Here is a 14,114-nt window from a genome sequence, read left to right as displayed (position 1 = left end):
GGTGGCGAGGGGTGAGGGGACACGGAGGGGCGGCAGGGACGAGGGGCTGGGCCCTCCAGTAGGAATGGAGGTGGCACCTCCAGTCCCCAACAGCTGGAGGAGACACAACAGGTCAACTACCCCAGAACTGGATGTAGGAGAAACGTGTGGAAAACGGCACTTAAGACTTTCATGAACACTCCTAAATTCATTTTTAATAGGGTGTGGAAATAATCTATAATCATAACTACTTTAACAAAGGGGTTTTTTTGCTGGTTGAATTGTCTTTCTCCCCATTCTCCCCCCCCTCCCTTAAATAAATATTTGCTTCAATTCTTTAAACATAGCCAAAGAAGCAGATCACTTTACTAGAAAACTGTTTAGCTTAGTGGTCAAGTCTCTCTCCCAGGGAACGATTTAACTTGCTGGTGCAGGCTGCAGTTATCCAACATTGGAGGTTAGAAGTTCAAGGTTTGTTAAAATTTTGAGGAATGATGTCTCTCCCCATGTTTAGCCATGAGGGTCAACAATGTCAAGGAAAAAAAAGGGTCCCAAGAGCTCTGACTCTTGCACCTTAGATGTTTCCTTCCCAAGGAACCCTACCACAGGAGACAGCTACTTTGGCAGGTTCTTGGCAGTCTGGAGATAGGTACCAACACCCCCAAGCCTTAAAACCAAGCTGTCCAACATCACACCTCCTCTCCATTCTGTCTCCAGCAGCTCTTGCTTTCGAAAACCAAATGGGAGCGAAAGGAACATAAAGGTTTTGGCTCAGTGGAGGTAGCACATTCAGAAAGGGAAAAAATACTTGTTACTCAGGAGGAAGCTCTTCTAATCCTCCATGGATCTGCCACTGCTGAGACCTCCTGCAGGAGAGCAGCACCTTCCCAAAAGGAGGAGATAAGACCTTCTCAAACCAGCACCTGGTTTTGATAGGAACATTGTGGTGGTGACAGGAAGGAAAAGTGACAGTCACAGGTTTCACAGAGACTCTCCACCAAAGCAGCCCTCAGCCTAGATAAAATATTCAAGTGCACAAATAAGAGGCATTTCATAGCAAAATGGAGCACAGCATCCAAATCCGGCTGAAGAGTCTGATTTTTCTTTTTCCCCCCTATGGCTTAGTCCCACTTTAGTATCTTTCAGTCTTCCTGGGACAGTCACAGGTGTCTGCAAAGAAGGAAGCCAATGACAGCCTTGTGCAGATTTAAAAAAAAAAAAAGAAGTAAAATTTCCAACACAAGTTTCATGAGAAATGCTGTGTGACTTCTAGATGGGCACATCTTGGATAAAGTCATAAATATTCACCCAAAGTCTTTGCAGTCTCTGACTGCAGGATCTTCCACCTGAACTAAAGATGGCTCAGTTGGTCCTAGAAGGAGCCATGGCAACATATTTGTAGCAAAATCAGGCAGAAGAATAGTTGCTGAGACAGCTTCAACAAAGGAAACACAAACCCAGCAATCTAGAAACCAGTTGGCCATCCTGTCCAGAGAGGTCACTGGCAACTCTGCGAGGTTCTACCAGCTGCTGAAACAGGGCAGGAGGACACACCAACCCAAAGCCACCCAGACAGCACCAGGACCCTTTCTCACCCTGCTCTTCAGAGCCGTTCTCAAAACCTCGGGAATGAGACTTGGCCAAGGGACAGCACCCGCTCTGTGCCACAGGTGAGCAGGACAGCCTGTCCAGGTGTTCCTGCCCACTCTCATACTGCGGGCACCTGGCAAATATCAAATGAACCACTGAAGACCTGAATGACCATTACTGCTACAGCATTTTTGGCTATCTGCCTACCAGATGCGGAGCACAGAGAACCCTTTGTTCCGGAGGCATTGTTACCACAAGCCAAACTGCCTACTGCTGCAAGAGAGGTGATCAGATTCCCCTTCTCCTCCCCTCCCCATCTGTTCGTTGCAACCATGTTACGCATGAGAATTTGCATAAATTGCCCCCTCTGATCTGTGGAAAGAAAATCCAGTTTGGAAATCCACAGCAGGTTGACAAGTAGCTTTGATCCCTGAAATTTCCAGAGAGCAGCAGATTAAGAATTAATTAATTAACATTCTCCCAGTCCAAACTGAGAGAAATCATGCCCACCAAAAGCACAGGAACAAGTCTTCCTTTAAAAAAATTCCCCATCAGTATCTAAAGGTTTTCCAATTAGTCAGCAAGGAAAACTCATTTCATATACCCAAGTCAACCACACCATTTTCCTGGCAGGTGTGCATAAATATGCATTTGTAACAAACACACATCATCACCAAATCCAGCACCCAAATACAAGGGTTTCCTTTTGGTTGGGACAGGAATTGCTCAAGTGAGAACTCAGAACCTGTCTGAGGCAAACGGTCCAGAATTTGGACTGAGTATTAGATGGCAGCCTAAAGGTCAGAATTGTCCTCAGACCTCAGCAGATCTTTTTTCCTGTTTGCTTCCAGGATATTTTTAGAGAGCAGATCTCTCTCTGGGCACAATCTGCTTCACAGAGAGGCCAAGCTTCCATGTCCGACTCATCCACATACACAGATCACCTGCAGGCCCAGGGAAGGATGCAGACTGTTCTTAAACATTTTTCAAGCACCCTTGGAGCCACAACTGATTAGTGAGTCATGCAAAGACGTCATTGTAAATATATTTCTTGCACTTCTGCTTCATGAAATGCAAAAGCACACAAGGAAACCATGAGTTCAAACACCTGAATTGGATCCAGGCCCCCATTTCTTCCACTACCCCTACCTTCTGAAAGGACCAGCTTCTCCTAAGGACAAACAAAAATGACTGGCTGCACCACATTAGAGCAGAGGTCCACCTTACCCAACACCCCCCCAGGACACCAACTAACAACACCTCCAGAAGAACACTAAGACAAAGCAAGGATATTACAATAGACAGAATACTCCACTATCTTCCAGCCAGTTCTGATTGGGGGATTTCCTAAACTCAGAGGGGATTTAAAAGACCTTTCATTAATTTGTCCAATCTTTTTGAAGCCTATGCAAATTTTAGCAATGACATTCTGGAACACAAATTTGACACCTTAGATAAGCTCAATGACAAAAAGACCTTATTTGTTCTGAGCCTCCTATCTTGCAATTTATTGGACTTTCTCTACTCCAAAACCTCATCAGAACAACCCTTGAAAAAGAAAGATAATCTGAGTTTTTTCACTTATTATTTGAAAAATAACCTTACTTACAAGATCAGAGACCCAGTGGTCCAAAGAAACTGCTCTGATGGACAACCCCTTTTCCTCAAAAAAACCAAAAATATAGAACAAGATGTTCCCACAGGTTAAAGTAGGAAAGGAGGAGGCTGGTACTCGAGCACTGAGGCATCCTCATACATGTTGAACTAGACAGAGGCCTAGCTATGCCTGGGGTGGTAGGTGCAAGATCTCCTCCTCCTCTCTGTTTCAGGTTTCAGTGAGGGCGGTAGCCTGAATTGAGATAGGCTGTTGAAATACTTCCTTGTGCAGCCTAAAGATCTCCAACTCCACCAATGTAAGCCAAGACACTTGGCTACATATACTGTGAATGCAATTCTTTCCAGGACTTCTGTCCTACAGTAAAAAAAAATCTCCTTCAGAAATTATGTCCATGGCCTTAGCTTACATCTCTGAGAGATTCAGGCTTTGGAGCCAGAAGTGTTTCCTAGAGATCCTGCTATGTTCAAAGCGCCAGCAGCTGCACCTGACAAACCACAGCCAGCTTAAGAGCACTTCTCAGCCTTTCTCACTCTACTAAAAAAAAAAACACCTTTGTATTTTCTTCCTCAGGAAAACAGCAGTCCGTATTTTTCATTCACAGTTTTAGAAGGAAAAATAAATAAATAAAGTGATCCTTCTTTGAAGCAAAGAAACACTGTATTTGGGATCCTCTTTGAAGCTTCACCTTTTGTGCCTGTTAAAACCAAGTATTTTGATATGAAGAAACGCAGTGCCAGTGTCTCCCTTTCTTCCTTTATCCCTAAGCAATGCTCATGGGATTTCCTCCTCACACATTTTCACTTTTCTTTTGCCACTTCTACAAAGCTGAGAGAAGGCTTTGGACACAACAAGGAAAAAACCAAAACAAAACAAAACAGGAGAGTAAGCAGAAAAGCCAACATGGAAAAATCAGACTTGGGAATTTTGTTCTGTGAAACAGGCAACCATTTCACCTCCAGCCCAACCAGACTTCCATCTTTCTCCTGCTAATGGACACAGGAGGTGTGTTGTTTCTGACCCAAGGTGCACCAATGCCAGCTACCTTGGTAGACTTGCAAACTGCATGTCAAGGATTTGGACTGGAGAGAATATTATGATAATCTAATTTGACCTTGTCTGTGCTACAGGCCATGGCACTTCCTCTGGTAATTCCTACAGCATGTGAGTGCTTTCTGGCTGGACTAGAACTTATTTTTCAAATAAGTTTTCAAGTATTTTTCAAAAACCATCCATCATCATTTAAAGGCCTGAAGTGGTGGCAAATTTAACACACACTTAGGCTCGGGGCCTGAGAGTTACCTAGAAGATAACCTTCATGCCAACCCCATTCAGCACTCTGTACTCCCTTGTCCTCACAGGCAGATGATCTCTCCCTCAAGCTGAGATCCAAACTGACCTCACTACTGGCTTCTCAAAGATCGACTAAAAATCACCCCTGGGAACCTGGTACCTTGCTTGATCTTGAGGAATCAGGCAGGTTGACTTATTCTCCACTCCCTTTTCTATAGATCTTAAGTGTTCTCATGCCTCCCTGAACAGGCAGGAAGAAAAAAAGAGGCATTTTTCTTGCACCAGATCCTAGAAAACTCTGGGGCTGCTCAGAGAAAGAAGGACACAGACAAAGCCATTTCCTCAGCAGGTTAAGTTCTCCAAGGAAATGCTTTCCAAGGGCATTACTAGCAATTCCTTTTCAGATAGTCCCCATCCAGTTCCAGAAGAGGTACTGACCCAAATGACTTAGAAAAGATTTTTCCAGAGGCTTTTCAAGATGAGGTTAACAGAACTGAAGCTTCACCACCTCTTACTTAAAGATACCATAAACTGGGGAGATGGAAGAGCACAGAGTCAGGTGCCAGGAGTACCTCTGAAGAAGGGACCCTAGGAGACCACTGAAAGCTAGGAGGCCCCAGAGAATCATAAACAAACACCAAAAGTACTTGTGTACCTCAATCATGTTCTCCATGAGTCACATCTGAAACTGAAGGCAACAGGCTTTTCATAGCCCTAGAAACCACAGAGCAGTGCACTCAGAGCTCAGAAGCCCAGAGTTGTTGGCCACGGAGGCTCTTCCTCCAAAGTACCCTTTCCCTCTGATCCTGCTCATCAGCCATAGGGAGCTACCAACCGGAGAGAATTTCTCTGGAAACAGCTCTAGCCTTTGGTCAACTATGTGAGGCTTAGCCTGGAGGATGGTTACAGGCTTTATGCAAGAGCTCTGAGGGTTTTCTCCAGCTGAAATGGCCCAGATGAATCAGAAAACTGCTCCAAAATTGGAGAGTCAATCTGACCAGCCCTGACTTCTCCCCACAGAACCTCCCCAGAGCCAAGAGGCCAGCTGCTTCAGCCTCATCCAGATTCTGAGCACTGAATGCTGTCTGGGATGCTGGCTTTTTGGAAATGAATCGCACCGAGCTACACAGAACTCTCCCTTCTGCCCAGTCCTAAGAAAACAATCCAACACAACCAGTTCTTGCCAGTCTCCTGACATCAGGACACCTTTCAGCACATGACCGTTAAACAAGAGGAGCATAACAGAAGAACACCCCAAAAGAACTGGAAAGTTCTTCTCCAACTAGAGTGACTGTAACATGGCATGCTTCTGCTCCAAGTTAGCTGAGGTTAAAAGGGAATCACACAGAAGATATTTTGTTTTCCTATCAAATGCATCCACCAGCAGCACAGAAGCACATGCAAGTCAAACTAACAACTTTCAGATTACACAGACATGTGGACAACACCACCTTATGTGGTGACATCTTCAGTGACACCATGTAAAAGCTCCTGGGGACATAAAAGAGTTTGCTCATTTCTGATAGAAAATAAAATGGTGTAGAGCCAACAACTAGCAAAGGAGGGGACATCTGACCCCTTCTGCTATTGCCACTTTCCCTTACAACTGAACAGAAACACAAAGTCCCTCTTTGCAGTCACAACAGCGTTCCATGACATGCAGATCTGGCTTCAGAAGCTGAAGGTACTGAGCACTTGTTCCAAACTTTCTGCCCAAGACTTCTGACAATATGGCAAAAATTGTTACACAACTCCCTTTCCTTTCACCGATTACCATGCCTGAACATAACAACACCCTTTTGCAGGATCTTTCAGAAGAAAATTAATACCAGAACATTCATCCTTCACACTCTGCAGGTTCCTCTGGTACTTTCCTCCACATCCATGATGCTACCAGCAACACCCTGGCCAGATTACTAGCCAGCAAGCTGTGTTCCACCCCAGCAGCCAGGCAGGAGAGTCCCAAGAATCCAACACTTGTAGCCCCAAATGGCAAACCTGTGCACAACATCACCAAACAACAGCCAGTTACAGTGCCCAGCCCCAGAGGTGACCGCATTCAGGATTTGGGTACAATGATCCCCTTCAGTTCCTAATCCCATTAAAAATCTTGGGATCCCTCAGTCTAACACTACTGAAACCACTCCTGGGGATGCTCACAGCCTCCTGGCAGGGGACTAAAGGACCAAAACTGAGCCCCTTTCTATCCCCGCATTCAGTTTGCACACCTGGCTTTCACAGACTACAGCACAAGTGACTTCCATCCACAGAAGCCCACACCTCCCTGAGCCACCAGCTGGCACAGGAGAGCCAGACCACCACAAGGAACAACCACAGTGCCAAATTTTCTTCAAATATCCAAAACCAACATCACCACTTGCCCAAGACTCAGCAGGAGAAGTTTCAGGACCAAAAAGCTTCTTTTTAATAAAGGATTACCAAAACATCAATCTCAAGGCTTACAAGTTAGAAACAGACCAAAATGACAAGTTTGATGCCGCAGCTGCTCTCTTAGGAGAGTCTGCAAACTTTCCTCCAGCATTAGAACAAACTGCAAAGCTGCAGGCCACCAGAGGCCTCTGGATAGGGAAAAACTGGAAAACCATTTCCGTTAACCTACGTCCTACCAACTCCAGGTAAAAGCACAAACTCTTTGTTTCAAATCATCACAGGGCAGCAGTCACTGGCTGTAGTCCCTTCAAAAGACATTACAGGCACGCAATGACTGTAATTGACCTTCAATCTACTTAACCCCACGCAAAAGACTCACAAGCTCCTAATCCCGCCTCCACAGAAGTTCAGAAAACTCCATTTTGCCCCAGAAGCAACAGCTTTGATCCAATACCACTCAAGAGACTTACCTTCCCAAATTGCTCAAAGTACTGTTTCACATCCTCCACAGTAGTGTTCACGGACAGACCACCCACAAATATCTTCTTTGTTCGGGTCACCATCTGGAAAAGGGAAGTACAGGAATTCACCGAATAAACCCAGAGCAAGCAGAGAATGAGACTCAAAAGGCCACTAGGTCCCCTCTGTGCTGGGGTGTGCCTGCCCCTGTGCTGCAGCCAAGCTACCACCTTCTCGAGGTCTTCTGGCCAAACGCGGCCAGTGGGTCTGCGCCACGATGAAGCCCAGAGGACGCTCTCACCCTTGCAAAGCCCCATCACTCTTGGCTGTGTCCAGCCTCCACATCCTCATGGGGGAGCAGGTTAGCAGCCTGTCCCCCTGCCAGTCTGCTGCTGCTCTCTTGGCACCTTCACACTACCCTGAAGACACAAGCCGTGGCTGCCCCCTCACCAGCCCGCCAGCTCTTCCCATGGCCCTGCCACTTTGCACAGCCAGCCTCCTGCCGGCTCCCCAGCAATCCCTGTGCTGCATCCCAGAGCAGAAGGACAGGTAGGAGGCCTGCCAGCACAGGTAGACTCCCCAGGTTTTGCCCCCATAGCTCCCAAATTGCAAGCTATCCAGTGTTGCATGGAACAAGCCTCGTTTCACACCCATTCCCCAGTCCCACAAACAGAGCCCAGTCAACTTGCAGTTAAATCTCTTTTGCTTTTGCAAGAGGGCAAAGAGAGGATCCCTTTACCACTTGTCACTCGTGCAACTGGGACAAGGAGAAAACTAACTACCCTGAGAGGGGCCATGGCTGCCATGCTTGAGGCACACCAACATCCTTTGAACCAGCTCTCCAGCTGCATCCTTCCCTTAGCTGCTTGGCTACACCCCGGCTCTCAGAGGAACACATGGTCCTAATTACCCCAAGGAGCATAGGGCTAATCCGCAGCAATTCCCTGGCTTGGAGAGCAGCCCGTTCTAACACTAAAGCACCTTCTGTCACCAAACTGCTTAATGGAATTAACCCAATTCCTACCATGTGCTTCCTGGCTCCAGTTACTCGGGATACCTGCTCACCAATTGTTCTCAGTGCCTGATCCCCCCTCACTTCCCTCCCAGCACCAGCCTCCTCTTCCCCCTCTGCTTCTCAGCACTACTTCTGCCCAGATCTTTTTCCCCTGACAGCACTTGGAATTCAAATTCTGAACTTTAAAACTCCCATCCAAGAGTCAAGTTAAAGGGAGACCCAAAGTATAAAGGCTTTGGGTATAAAGGCTTTCAGCCTGCTGCTGGCTCCCCAGTCAAAAGTTTCTAGCTGCACACCTGGAAAACGTTCCTGCAATTACACATTTCAATGCCAGAACCCCTTGTAGATAAAGTCCAACACCTTCTGCCTTTTCCAGTGCTGAAGCACACAAGGCCATTTCACAAAATAAAATCCTTCTCCCCCTCTCTCTGCCATACACCTATTCATACCCACAACCCTCTTTCCGTCTGTATCACATCACAGTATGGAGCTGTTCTCCTGTACTTCCTTAAGCCCAAAACTTCCAGACATTGGCTGCAACCTTGGAAGGAGTAAGTTCACTCTGGACAGCATTTACTTCCCCAGCTCTAACTAGTGCATCCTAAAGCACAGCTGAGGGACCTCCTGGTGCCTCCAGGGCCAGGCAAACCCCAGTGCTGTGTTGCAGATCCCAGGGAGCAACTCTGTTGTGTGCACTGGCAACCATGCAGGGAGGGACAAGATTGCCCAGCATAAATTTCACCCTTTGGAGTGGCAAGGGCTGCCCTCAGTGCTTACCTTGGGCTGTGCTCGGCGGGGGAACGCTACCTTCGGGTCAATCTGAAAGAGATGTGGGGAAGAACAGGTGAACACACTTTTGCTGCCTTTTTACCAACACAAGGTTTCCTCCATGCACACGGCTACCTCTGTCCATGTGGCACCTTGCTACAAACCCGAGGTGCATAAAATGAAGCTGGCTGCAGACATCTTTCCCTGTAGGTAAGGTGAAATCCAGGGAGACTACAAGTCCCAGCATGCAGTGGTCCATCTCCAGCTGAGCGCTGGCTCATACGCACCGGAGAGCCCATCACATGCTGGGATTAACATGCTGGGCTGCACCCTCCTGCTTGGCCTGCCCCTGGGTGCCCTGCATCACCAGCCTCACATTAAAAGTGCTTTCTTTTGCCTTTTTGCTCTTCCCCTTCACTCTACCTACAAGTAATAACAAGACAGAAAAGAGGCACAGCACAAGATGTCCAACATTTCACCCCACAAAACACAGGGTGAAGAAATAAAAAAGCAGACAGGAGGGCATAAATTAAAGCAGGGAATCCAAAGCCCCCCAGGCTGCGGAGGTTGGGGCCCAGGGCAGCGTGCTGTGCTGCCCCTCTCCCCAGCCACGCTGCACACAATGAGCGATGCCTCCCCTGGGCAGGCTGAGCCCTCCATTGTGCCTGTTCAGCTCCTCTGGAACCTGCTACCGGCCGGAGCTGCCGGGCCCCGTGCCGCCATCCAGGTGCCACACGTTCTGCTGGGCTCAGCACGGATGAGCGCGTGGCTGCCTCGGCCTCACACCGCTACAAAAGCTGGGACAACACTAATGGAGCTACAAGCCAAACACCCATGACGCCTCTTCTCCTCAGCCACCACCTCTTTCTTTATAGCCTATTTTTAAAGCAACTCCTGTAAAGTTACATCACATCAGGGATGATCCAGACCTACAAATCAGCTTACAAAGACCTGTGGTAAAGGCAGGTCTGGCTCATCCCTGCGCTTGGACAGGCTGCAGCTGGGAGGGCAGCCTGCAGTGTCGTCCCATCAGCCCGGCAGCTCAAACAGCCCAAAAGGAAGCTGTGTTTCTCCAGCTCCTCTCGCTGCTTTGTTCAGCTTTCCAGCCTGGCCACCCTCCCATCCCACGTCCTTTCACTTGTCACACAGCCCCACAATTCGGCCTCCCTGCACCCTTCCACCAGCTCCTCTCCCTGCCTTCCCCACCTCCATCCTGACTCATAGGCTACAACATAAATAAACTCAGCACGTAAGTAAACAGAGGCAAAAGTGAAGAGCACAAATAAACTCAAAAATAAACCTCACTCCCCAAGCTCCAAGCGCCGGCAGATTAGCATACCCTCTGGTGCCTCCCTGGGGCATCTGAACCGTCCCTCCCCTCCCCGCACACACACCCCCCTTCAACGCTTCCTGGCTGGTGCAGACACCCACAGCGAATTCTGAGGACAGGGGACGGCAGGAGACCAGGAGGTTGATGGCAGATAATAAGCAAAAACAATAATCTACTGTCTTTTACTTCTCAGCCAGTGTCATTCAGCTCCTGCCAAGAAGATGCTTTCATACTCAGCAATGCTAAGCTCGGCCTCATTTTCTCATTACCCTGAGTGTGATCAACTAGGCAGAGATAACGCGTCCTCCTGGCTGGAGGGAGCAGGCAGTCATTTCACAAATTCTTCTGCACAACCAGCTATTGTTGCAGGTAGAGGGAGGCCAGGGCAACGGACTGCAGGGACAGCCCTGGGAACATACAGAGGGGAGCAAGTTCAGTGCTGGACTCAAGTTACTCCAACTGGCCTGCTCCTTGGTGGCTGGAATCTTTCTAATTGAAGCAAAAGTGCTGGTACCTTATTCCCTCATTTCTGGTGCTAAAACAAATAGCCCTGGAGGAGTTGTGTTTCAGTATCACCCACTGACGTAAGGGATCCTTTTTACAAACCTAGATAGAAATCTGCTAAGAGCATTCAGAACTTCTCAGATTGTATCCAAAAAAACAAAACCCCAGGATCAGGCTGCAATGAGTGGAAGCCACTTGAGCACAAACCACTTCCACTTCACCACGCAAAGCTTTGGAGAGGAATCCCACTGACGTCGCAGGTGCACCAGTGGGCCAGCCAGGCTCCTCAGTAATGCTCTTTAGGCCATCTACAGCATCATTTAATAGCTCAGGTCACATCACTCCTGCCTTAACCCCACAGGTATCAGTGCCCCAAAGCTGGGGGAGGGCATGGAAGGACCAGCAAGACCTCTGGGCGGGGTTTGTTTGTTCATCACACCTCCTTGGCTACCTTTGCTCCATCAGTCAGTGCTGCCTGAGAGCTACAGATCATTCCCTCCTCCACAAAAGACATACCCAGCAAAAAACTCAGGAACAGCAACAAAGAAACAACAGGGCAACCCAGCACCACCAAGCCCGCTCTCCAAGACAGCAGCCAGCTGCAGCTTTACAAAGTCACACAAGTCTTTTACCTTGAGACTGCAAAGCCAATTCTCATATCAAGCATTTCCATAAATAACCCTGTAGGCTGCTACTATCTAGCTTACAAAGAAGAGTCTGAAAAGCACAAGGTTTCCCCAGAGAATTGGACCAACAGCCCTCGTTAGGGTAGGAAGAATCAGAAAACAATGAAGCAACAAGTTGGGTAGACACTGTCTATCAAGTGCTGCTAGCCAGGAGACACTGAGCCTCGAGAAAAGGCTGACCCTTCAGGACACCAGGCCTTTTCCTGCAAAGTTTCATGAAACCCTAAATTAGGATTCAGATGAGTTTGTGTCATTTAACCCATGACTCACAGCAGAACCTCAGCAGGAAAAAGTCATACGGAAGCTCCATGCAGTACCGCAAGACCAACCTCTCACCCGGCAGCTACCAGGCAAAACACCCCAAAACATCTGACCCAGCTGAAAATCACACTAAGTAAAAAACAAATAGGAAGGGGGGAGAGGATCAACGTTCCTAACAAAGGAAGGGCCCCGGCAAAACTGCCCCCATTCTCTTTGCGGCGCAGGGTGAGCGGAGCAGATGCAGCCGGGAATTTCAATGGCTGGCCGGTCCCCACGCGCCCTGCGCCACGAGGCCCTTCTGTTCTCCTGCAGCGCCCGCCTGTCCGCCCCTGCCCTTCCCTGCCTTCCCTCCCTGCTGTCCCTTCCCTGCCTTCCCTCCCCTGCCCTCCTGGGTCGCACGGCAGGCTGCGGAGCAGCTTCACACAGGCAGCAGCAGTTCAGGAGAAGAATGGAGAGCCTGGTTTCAGCTCTCTCCTAGCCCCAAAACGCTTTCAGAATTAGGGCTATAACAGACATTCATCACTTGCCTTTCCAAGAGGGGTCTATGCCAGCCCACAGACTCATGACAGGGCTAGCTCAGCAGACACTGTGCTTATAAAGGCTAGTAAAAAATTTAAAAAAAAAAAAAAAAAGAAAGAAAAAAAAAGAAAAGAAAGAAAGAAAAAAAGAAAGCCCTGGACCCTCCTCAAAAGACTTTATCACAACCCTCCCCCAGAGCAAAACTCACTTTACATCACTCCTGAAAGAAGGAGGGCTGTGGGAGTCCTGGGGACCCAGCCTTGGCCAGGAAGGCTGGGGTAGGTTTAACCGGGAGCTCCCGTGGGGAGGAAGGACCTGTGCACATCAAAGGGAGCGATCCAGGCAGTTAAACAGGAACAGACATAAATCTCACTGCAACTCCTGCCGTAAACCCTAAGAAAGGGGGTCTCGCTCTCCCGCCCTCACTCTTCTGCCAAGATAAAGGCCAGGACGCCCAAGCCACGCGCTGCAAGAAATAAAGTTGTGCATTTGGAATCCTCAGCAGCCCGTGCCGGGAGCCAGAACGTCTCTCCTCACCATGCCACCCCCTCGCAGTCCCCACCACTCCCCCATCCCTACCATCACCTTCACCCCGGGGCAGCAATAAGGAAAAGGAATTCAGGGGAAGTCACTAAAACTAAAGAGAAGGGACCTCCCACTCAGACACCTCACCCCCACCCCCTGAAACAGCATGCACAGCTCCTGAGCACCACAGATTTGCACGGCAGGACTGGGCATGATACACACCGACCCAGGGAGCCACCAGAATCTTCCTGCTGGCCCAGCAGGGGCTTCTAATCAGCCCTTGCACGGAAGAGTGAGGGCTGGAGCCACGACCACTCTGAGGAACCACTGGTGGCCCACATGGGCGGGCGCTGGCCATGCTCAGAGACAATAAACTCTTGAACCTCCATGACCGTTAAAAAACTTCACCCAGGGAAACCATGGGAGTCTCTAGGGCATGCAGCACGCAGGCTCTCTGCTGAGGGGAGGGCACAGGCCACCATGGCCCAGGGACGTGGGGCCTAGGAGCTGGAGAATGGGGTGGAGGGGAAGAGGTGGCTCCCATCTCCACAAACACAGCCACATCCATTTCCTGATGTGAATCCTCACCCTGTAAGGGCTCAGGTGTCCCACCTCCAAGAGGGCCACAGTCACTCCTTGGAGGGGTCTTACAACCCATGGGTGGGTGGAAAAGCATCACCAGGACCTGCAGCCCCGTGCCAGGACAAGAGCACGGGATAGCAGCTAGGCTACCTGCTGGGGCAGAGAAGCGGCCGATTGATCCGTATCAGGAACCGATAGTTTACAACCTCTAACTTGAAACCAAACGCAGCAGTCGACAGCTGCTCTGAGCACAGCCGCTTCCCCGGCAAATGCACCCCTGAGATGAGAGAAGTCATCTCACCGTCTTGGAGTCCAGTTCATGTCTGGATTGGGCCAGGACCTTGTCGACGCCAGCCTGGTCCATGAACGTGACGAACCCGAAGCCCCTGAGCCCCGCAGCCCGGGCAGGAGAGGGGATGCGGAGAGAAGAGAGAAAGTTGGTTAAAGTGACGGCCGGGCCGCGGCGGGGGCGAAGGGAGGCGCGGGCCCGGCCTCTCACCTGGATCTCTTTGTCAGCGGGTCCCGCATCACCAGGCACTCCTTCACCTCGCCGAACTGGCTGAAGTACTCCCGCAAGCCCTCTGCAAGCACAGCGCC

General features: G+C 49.3%; 1 protein-coding gene across 1 annotated transcript in view; it reads right to left on the bottom strand.

Annotated features, from left to right (window-relative positions):
* MSI1 (musashi RNA-binding protein 1) overlaps positions 1 to 14,045 on the bottom strand; it is a 26,720-nt gene extending 12,675 nt beyond the window's left edge. The window contains exons 1-4 of the mRNA XM_010004829.1: positions 14,017 to 14,045; positions 13,819 to 13,903; positions 9,120 to 9,161; positions 7,339 to 7,431 (exon numbers count right to left, since the gene is read on the bottom strand). Coding sequence (XP_010003131.1) covers positions 7,339 to 7,431; positions 9,120 to 9,161; positions 13,819 to 13,903; positions 14,017 to 14,045 — 249 coding nt within the window. The remainder of the gene's footprint in view (positions 1 to 7,338; positions 7,432 to 9,119; positions 9,162 to 13,818; positions 13,904 to 14,016) is intronic.
* Positions 14,046 to 14,114: the final 69 nt, after the last annotated feature.

The sequence above is a fragment of the Chaetura pelagica genome, unplaced genomic scaffold (genome assembly GCF_000747805.2).
Source record: "Chaetura pelagica isolate M959 unplaced genomic scaffold, ChaPel_1.0 scaffold249, whole genome shotgun sequence".
Lineage (NCBI taxonomy): Eukaryota > Metazoa > Chordata > Aves > Apodiformes > Apodidae > Chaetura > Chaetura pelagica.
Note: the sequence above shows the minus strand (reverse complement) of the source record. Positions and strands in the feature narration are given on the sequence as shown.